At 68.3% G+C, this 7,858-nt stretch overlaps 2 protein-coding genes across 2 annotated transcripts; one reads left to right on the top strand and one right to left on the bottom strand.

Moving 5' to 3' along the window:
- Positions 1–2,151: 2,151 nt before the first annotated feature.
- On the top strand, positions 2,152–5,082 carry MNEG_3464 (hypothetical protein; the record flags this gene model as incomplete). The annotated part of the gene is made up of 3 exons (XM_014048059.1): positions 2,152–2,308; positions 2,612–4,014; positions 4,993–5,082. The coding sequence occupies 3 exons, from the start codon at positions 2,152–2,154 to the stop codon at positions 5,080–5,082; spliced, it is 1,650 nt and encodes a 549-aa protein (XP_013903513.1).
- A 1,896-nt stretch (positions 5,083–6,978) lies between these two features.
- Positions 6,979–7,680, bottom strand: MNEG_3463 (hypothetical protein; the record flags this gene model as incomplete). The annotated part of the gene is made up of 3 exons (XM_014048058.1): positions 6,979–7,032; positions 7,234–7,326; positions 7,561–7,680. 3 exons carry the CDS (start codon positions 7,678–7,680, stop codon positions 6,979–6,981), a joined length of 267 nt encoding a protein of 88 aa, XP_013903512.1.
- Between the last annotated feature and the right edge of the window lie 178 nt (positions 7,681–7,858).

Below are 7,858 nucleotides of genomic sequence, written 5' to 3'. Positions count from 1 at the left end.
GTGGTGCATTGCCAGCAGCAGCGCAGGGCGCAGTAAACAGCATTGCATACTGGCGGTTGATGAGCCCCAGCAGTATGTCGCTCGGCAAACATGAAAGCAAGCAGGTGCATGGCTGAAAGTTGGATCTGGCATTGTCAGGCCTGGTCCATGTCAGCCTGCACACAGGTGCTTGCAAAATCGTGCAGTCAGCAAGCATGACTTTGTTCCGCCTGGCACTGCGGAGGCCGTGCCCTGTGTGGCAAGACTGCCCTCGCTTGGCATTGCTCACTTCGCGGCACCCATGCAAAGGACTGTACATTGGCTGAGATTGATGGCAGTCATGGCAGGAAATCAGCAGCGGCAGGATCAACAAAATGAAGCCTTTGCCAGCGGCCACAAAAATCACAGCTGTGCCCGACGCGTGCGTGCATGAGCCTGAGCCGTGGGCTGCTCTTTGCTTTCTTGGCGTTCCCAGCCCCCGCCTTGGCCCTAGCATGCGTGCTGCGAGTTTAACTTGCTGATGCGATCTATACGCACCCCTTCCGTAAGGATGAGCTTCCGTTGCATTGTTTTGGGCACCCTGCACTGGCTTGCTCGCTTGCAAATGGGAGCGCGGCCTTCGTGTAGCTCTGTTGCAGCATGCGGCACCTTGTTGCATTGCACTACAGTACATGGTTCGAATGACGGGTCTGAGCTAGCACTTCTTAGACATCCGGTCCGCATAGTGCCCACAGGCCTGCAATGGCCCTCAGGTCTGCACGTCATGGGATGGGTGCACCTGCGAGGGGGGGGGTCCAGTTTGGAGGTGTCACTGCTGAGCAGAGAAAATTGCCGTGCGACGGCCCAGCCTTAACTGCGGCCTTGACAAGACCCAATTTTCACCGCAAATCCATTGCTTACTTCCATGGTTTCAGGTTTCGGCATCCCTCATGAAGCTCCGCAACGTTTCGTTCCGCCCGTCCGCCTCCCCATCTCCAACACACCAGGAAAGGGCCACCGCGAGGCAACAGCAACTACAGTGCTGCAGACTCACGCAAATCTTTGCCGCACAGCTAGACTTCGCTTAGGCGAGATCGAGGGTGAACGCGGGGCATGGCGCGGCTCCTGGTGAACCGGAGATAGTTTAAATTATAATGCACGGGACCTGGAAGGCGCATCCAGGTCAAAGAGCGTGCCTTCAGGCCTGGGCTGGGGCCTCGAACAGCCATGTAGGGTGTCTGCAGCGGTCATGGTCTTCATCACGTGAGTCTTATGCTAAAATACGCTCTTTCACGCCTCTGCATTGGCGCATGGCCATCGAGACTACTCCGCCATCGCACTTGCAGCACTGCACACTGCACCTGCTGGTCGCGTCTTCGGGTGTTTTATTTCCAAGGAATCTCATATGGATAAATTACGTGCATATAATGCTTCACAGGAGCCTCGCACGTTCGCCATGAAGGATTAGCGCACCCAGCGAGTGCAGCGCATGACCAGGTGGTGGTGCTGTCACAGTCGGGAGGGGCAGCGGGTGGTCATGCCGTGGGCAAGCTGCACATTGTGGGCCGGGCCATGGGTGCCCAGCAGCAGGAGTTGCTGCAGGAGCGGCAGCGGGCCGATCAAGCATCGCAGCAAGAGGGCGGCGCGGCCGCAGCTGAGTGGCAGGAGCAAGCTTGGGTGCCAGCGAAGGGCCAGCAGCAGCAGGAGGAGCATCAGCAGGAACAACAGCAGCAGGATGAGCAGCAAGAGAAATCGCAGCAGCCAGTGCCTCACCACGATCCCGCGCATCTGGGGCACGTATTGGCGGCTGAACCGCTTGGCTGGAACGAGCTCACAGGTGAAGCAGCCCTGCAGCATGCACACCGGCTCGCCTCCCACGCAGCTGCCTCAACTTCAGGTCATGAGTTGAGTTCACAGGCGCGCAGCCGGGCGCGGTTTGGCGCAACTCACAATGACAGCGGCCACAGCATCGGTCGCAGCAGCAGCACCAGCAACTCGTGCAGCAGCAGCGGCAGCAGCGGCAGCAGCGGCAGCAGCGGCAGCAGCGGCGCCAGCAGCGCCAGCGGCAGCAGCAGCAGCAGCAGCAGCAGCAGCAGCAGCAGCAGCAGAAGCAGCAGGAACGGGAGCAGCAGCGCTGGCAGTGACGTCACGTCCAGCGAGCAGAACGCGGGGGCAGCAAACGGCAGTGCTGCAATGGCGCCGGCCGAGCATAAAGAGGTGGTGGCCGGACGAGGGCTTGCGGGTGCGCATACGCCGACCGCGGCACAGCTGTCGCAGCTAACAGCCCGCCTGCAAGCGACGGCGACCCGCCGGCTGCTCGTGCGGCCAGCTGAGACGTCGAGCTCGGGAGGTGCGTGCATCGACACGCGCTGGTGCCCGCTGCTCGGACGCAGCCCACCTCTCTGTTGTTGGGGGGAGGAAAACAAGGATGGTGCCGCAGGAAGGGGGGCGTCTGTTCTGACCTGGTTGTGCTTGCGGCTTAGGTTCTGTGAGCCGCACGTGGCAGGTGCAAGATCACGCGCAAGGCCCGTGCAGGTCTCTTGAATTCACACCGGCCCCGCTGACCTCACCGTCCCCTTGGCACGCACTCCCGCCCACCACCCCTTGCGTGCGGTCAACCCCCGTCTGCGCCCGCCCCGGCCCCGCCCCGCAGCCCCTGCCTGCACGCCAGCCAAGCTGGCGGCCATCGCCGCGGCCCTCCACCTGCAAGTCGACCGCGCGCAGCGGCTGGCCGAGCGCCAGCCGCGGATCGTGGCGGCCGAACCCGAGGAGCTCTGCCGGCGGGTGGCCGGCCTCGCGGCGGCGCTCGGCCTCAAGCGGCGGCAGGCGGCGTTCATGATCTGCAAGCAGCCGGACCACCTCTTGACAGCGTCCCCCTCGGACGTGCGCGGCGCGATTGAGGAGCTGGCTCGGGAGCTGGGCGTGCCGTTCGCCGACGCCGCGGCGTGGGCGGCGCTCGCGCCGTCCGTCGCGAAGCGGCCGCCGGGCGCCCTCGCTGCGCGGGTCCGGGGGGTCGGCGTCCTGCTCGGCGGCCCGCCGCCGCGGCGGCTGCTGGCGGCGGTCGCGTCCGAGCCCGAGCTCCTAGCGCGGCCGCTGCCGGCGCTCGAGCGCCGCCTCGACGCGCTGCGCTGGCTGCTGATGGTCCGCGCGCAGACAGCGCGCCGCGCGGCGGCGGAGCGGCCGGGCGTGCTGCTGATGTCGCCGCGCGTCATGGCAAACAAGGTGCGGGTGCTGATGGCGATCCTGGATAAGGACCGCCGCGCGGTGGGCGTCCTCGCCGCCAAGTGCCCGCGGCTGCTGCGCTGCGACCTCAGCGCGGTGCGCGCCGCGCACGCCGCGCTCGGGCGCCTGACCGGGCGCCCCGAGCGCTACGTTTTCGCCATGCTGTGCCACGACCCGCGGCTGCTGGTCGCGCGGCCGGAGGGCGTCGTCGCGCGCGTCGCGCGGCTGCGGGCGGCGGCGCGGCGCTGCCCTGACTGGGCGGCCGAGTGGGCGCGGCTGACGCCGGCCGTCACAGAGGAGTGCCTGTCGCGCGGGTGGGCGGCCTACGCGCGGCTCGACTTCCTGCTGGCTTCCGGGCGGGCGCCGGGCAGCTGCATGGCCGAGGTGCTGCTCGCCCGCCCCGCGGCGTTCGAGGCGGCGTGGCCGGGGTTCTCGGCGTGGCACGCGGCGCACGGCGAGCAGCTGCTGGAAGCACGGCGGCAGCAGCGGGCGCGCATCGGGGCGCAGCTAGTGCGGCATGCCGCGGCGGCAGCGGAGGTGGCGCGGCCGCCGTGGCGGCGGAGGGCCACTCGGCATGTTGTGTTGCAATGGAATCAGCAGCAGCAGCACCAGCAGCAGCACGCGCAGCAGCAGACGCAGGCGCAGGCGCAGGCGCAGCAGCAGCAGCAGCAGCAGCAGCAGCAGCAGCAGCAGCAGCGACACGAGCAGCAGCACGAGCAGCAGCACGAGCAGCAGCACGAGCAGCAGCACGAGCAGCAGCAGCACCAGCAGCACAAGCAACAGGAGGCGGAGCTGGAGCAAGTGCACATCATGCAGCTGCAGGCTCAGCACTCAGTCCAGGCTGAGCGGGACACACAGGCTTGGCAGCCGGCGTGGGGGCAGCGGCAGCCCTGGCCGGCCCAGCCATCAGCAGCAGCAGCCGCGCGTGCGTCTGCGTCAAAGCCAACGGCGCGGCGGCGGTTGCGCCCCGCGCTCGCCTCAATGGGCATGCTGCCTCGGCGGGCGGCTTGGATTGCCGCAATTTCCATGGCGGAGCTCGTTGGGTTTGACCCAGTCCCAGGCAGCAGCCAAACCAGAAGCCGCAGGAGTAGCAGGAGCCGCGGCAGTGGTTACGGGTCTCAAGGCGGCGGCACGTGGGGCCGGCCGATTGGCAGCAGTCAAAGCGGCGGCAGCAGCCGGATCGGCTTGGAGGGCGACGTCGGTAGCACGGCTTGGGGGCCCAGCAGCATATATGACAGGTGGTTGGCGCATCGCGCGCAGCCATCACACGAGCAGCAGGGGCTCTGGCAGCAGCAGCAGCCGCAGCAGTTGCAGCAGCGACATGGACCCTTCGAAGCCCCGACCCCGCCAGTGCGGCCCGGCAGCTGCGAGCCTGGCGTCCAAAATTGTGAGCCCTCTGCCAGCCCCGCCGAAGCGCCAGCCACCCAGACTGAATGGCAGCCCGGGCAGCTGGGGCGCCACCAGTGCGCGCCGACATGCGCAGCCGCTGGAGCAGCAGGAGCCCCCCCGCAGCTGGTGGGTGAGGAGGAGCTCGTTTTGCAGCAGCAGTGACACGGCTTATGCGTTGCCCCCATGCCGCCTGCTGGTGTGGGCGCCTTGTTGCCTCCCTTGTGTCAGTGTAATATACCACTCATGTCAAAACAGGGGGTTTGGGGTCGGCCGAGGCCGCTGGTGGGCATAATGCTGCTGGTGGTGCTATGATCGCTTGTGCGTGCCGCGTCTGGATTGTGCGAATGGGCCAGTGCTGTGCCCATGCAGTTAGGAAGGCCAGTATGCACACGCCTCCTGCGGCCTCGCCGCGTGTTGCTCCAGAGCCCGCAGCTGTCAGCCGTCAGGCCAGGCAGCACTTGCCCCGTCAGCGCCGGCATCAACGGCCCGTGCGCTGCCCGCTCGTGCTCCTGAACCGTCAGCAAACCATGGCTGCTGCCGCGCAAAGTTGAGAGTTGCCAGCTGAGCGAGCTGGCGAGCGGCCGGGACGTGTGTGCTTTGCGCAGCTGCCACCGCCCCGTGACGGCCAGAGCAGGTGCGGCTGTCCCTGGAAGTCTGGTGCCTGCTCGCACAGCACGCTGACGTGTCGTTTCTCTTGCGTGGCGGTCGTCACTTTCTCCAGCCAGCCCCGCGTCCAGCCGCCCCACACACAGCCGTGCAACAACGCACCTGCCCAGCTGCCGCCGCCAGGCTGCTGCCGCTGAGACACGAGGTCGGCCTTCGCGGTCAAGAGGCATTCTCATTGTTTATACATCTTCCGCGCAGCACCGCCAGCTGCCCGCCACCCCGCGTAGGCAACAGCTCGCACCAACCCCTGCCGCGGAAGGATGCATGAACCACTGACATCCCACGCCTTTGTCTCGCCCCCGTCCAGCCCCTGACCACGCGGCCCCCCGCCAGCTGGCAGTATCGAGGGGTTACTCGGGGCGCTCGCGCCTCCCAGGCCGCAGCTGTGCGTGCAAAGGGCACCAGCGCGCGCGTGGCCTGGGGGAGGCGCCGGACGGGCCCCCGCAACCACAGCAGCCGCGGCGGAGAGGGAGGAGGAGAAACATGTACAATTCATGCAAGACGAGGGAGGGCGCACGATGGGCGTTTGCAAAAGGGGGGGTTGGGACGAATCCGACAAAGCGGCGGGACCGGGGCACAGGCAAACGCGCGTATGAGGGTCTCCGGTCCTGTGCGCTGCTGCCAGGGGGCATGAATACAGCAAGGGATGATGATGGAAAGCAATTGGGTGCCGAGCGATCGAGCAACCGCGGCCGGCAAGCGTCGCCATCACCCCCGGCGGTAGAGCATCCCCGAGCAAATGCGCCCAAGCGCCCGCCGCCCGAGGGGGGGCGGGCGGGCCACGGGCCACGTCCACGGCGCCGCTCTGGCTGTTGGCCGGCGCAAAGCGCAACTTGAAGAGACCTAATTGGCGCGCGAGAGCCGCTCTGCGCGCACCCTTGCCATCCCCTTCGCCCCCGCCCTCTCGCCCACACGCACCCCCCTCTGCAGCAGCGCGCACTACCAATCCAGCTTGCCGCACTCTACCATACACACACCCCCTGCAAGCGCCCGCCGCCGCCCGCCAACCGGGGCAGCGGCGCCGCAAGGCAAGAACCAAAGAGGGGTGAAACCGGGCAGTCAAAAGGCATGGCGCGGCCTTTATCGCGCGCGCGCGTGAAATCCCCCATAGATCAGTGAAGGAATGCTGATTGGGGCACGCACGCGCGTGCCGTGCAGCAACCAAAAGAAACGGGCATACAGGCGCGTACAAAGTCCCTCTGGTGTGGCGCCCGCGGGGGCCCGCCGCGCCGCCGCTTCGGCGCAGCGGCGGCGGGCGGGGCGCGGGCGCGCGTGTGCGGCGCGCGGCGCTGGGCAGGGGCGAACCGCCCGCGGCCCCATGGCCCCCCCGCGCCGAGTATGGCGAGGGGGGCGGGAGCCCCAGCGGCGGGCCCTTGATAAGCCGTATGGGGGGCGCATGCGCCGCGCACGCCAGCCCGCGCAAGAGCACTGGGGCGGCGCGGCGCGACAAAAGACGCCCGGCCATTGCGGCGCCGCCCCGGCGGCGAGGCCGGGGCGGCGCGTGTGCGCGCGCACGAAGCACACACCGTTGACGAATCGCGTCGGGGCGGGGCGGGGGCACTCGAGATCTCCTGCTCTGCTGCCGGGCTGCCGCGGCCGCGCGGGCGCAATCGCATCGCCCGCGCGGCCGAGCCGCCCGAAAATTCGTGCCGCCCCGCCGCGCTCTCACGGACCCGCCGCGTGCACAGAAACGCCCACAGCCCATTCCTAGAAGCTGCATGCTGCACGGCACTCCGGGGCGGCTCAGGGCCGCCGCTTACGAGTCCCAGGCACTGGCGCCGTAGCCGCCGCCCCCGTCTGTATTCGAGGCGGGGTGCAGCAGCGGCGGCGGCGCGTCATGTAAGCGAGACGGGATCATGCACTGACAGCAGCGGCCCTCTCAGATGCAGCACGTGCACAACCACTACGCGCATGCGCGCATTAGGACAGGCACACACGCTGACGAGCATGCGTGCACACATGCATGCACACGACCAGTGCTGCCGCGCGGATACTCACAGGCGCCGCCACCGCCATAGTTATTGCCGCCGCCGCCACCGTAGCCGCCACCACCATAACCGCCGCCGCCGTAACCGCCACCGCCGCCGCCGTCTGCGAGAGCACCGGGGGCAAGGGCAACGAGGCCCGCGCGGATGGTCAGGAGGGGGGCAGCCTGGCCAAGTGGGCACCAAAGACCCAGACGCAATCAGCCACCCAAAAGGACCCAGCCGCTGCACAGCCGCGGCCCTGCACCGACGGCGGCACTGGGCAGTTGGGGGTCCCAGGTTCGACCCCTGCGCCGGCCCCCTGCCGGCGCAGGGGCGCGCGCAGCACGCGGGCACTCACAGCCGCCGCCACCGCCGCCGTAGCCGCCACCGCCGCCGCCGTAGCCGCCGTGGCGGCCGACTGCACAAGGGAGGGGACAAGGAGCGCGGCGCCGCGGCTGCGGTCAGCAAAGGCGCTCATGCCTGCAGCTAGGGCGTGCCATCATTCCGCACCCCTCCCTCAGCCCTCCCTCACGAAGTGCTGTGCCTCGGAAGCCGAGGGCGCGCGGCTGTCGCGCGCGCGCGTCGGCCGCGCCGCCCGCCGCCCGCCGCGTTTTGCCACCCACAGTTGCCGCCGTGGTCCTTGCGGAAGTCGCGCC

This window comes from Monoraphidium neglectum, assembly GCF_000611645.1.
Source record: "Monoraphidium neglectum strain SAG 48.87 unplaced genomic scaffold scaffold00436, whole genome shotgun sequence".
In the NCBI taxonomy this organism is placed as follows: domain Eukaryota; kingdom Viridiplantae; phylum Chlorophyta; class Chlorophyceae; order Sphaeropleales; family Selenastraceae; genus Monoraphidium; species Monoraphidium neglectum.
The sequence above is the reverse complement of the archived record's forward strand: the minus strand, read 5'-3'. Positions and strand labels throughout refer to the sequence as shown.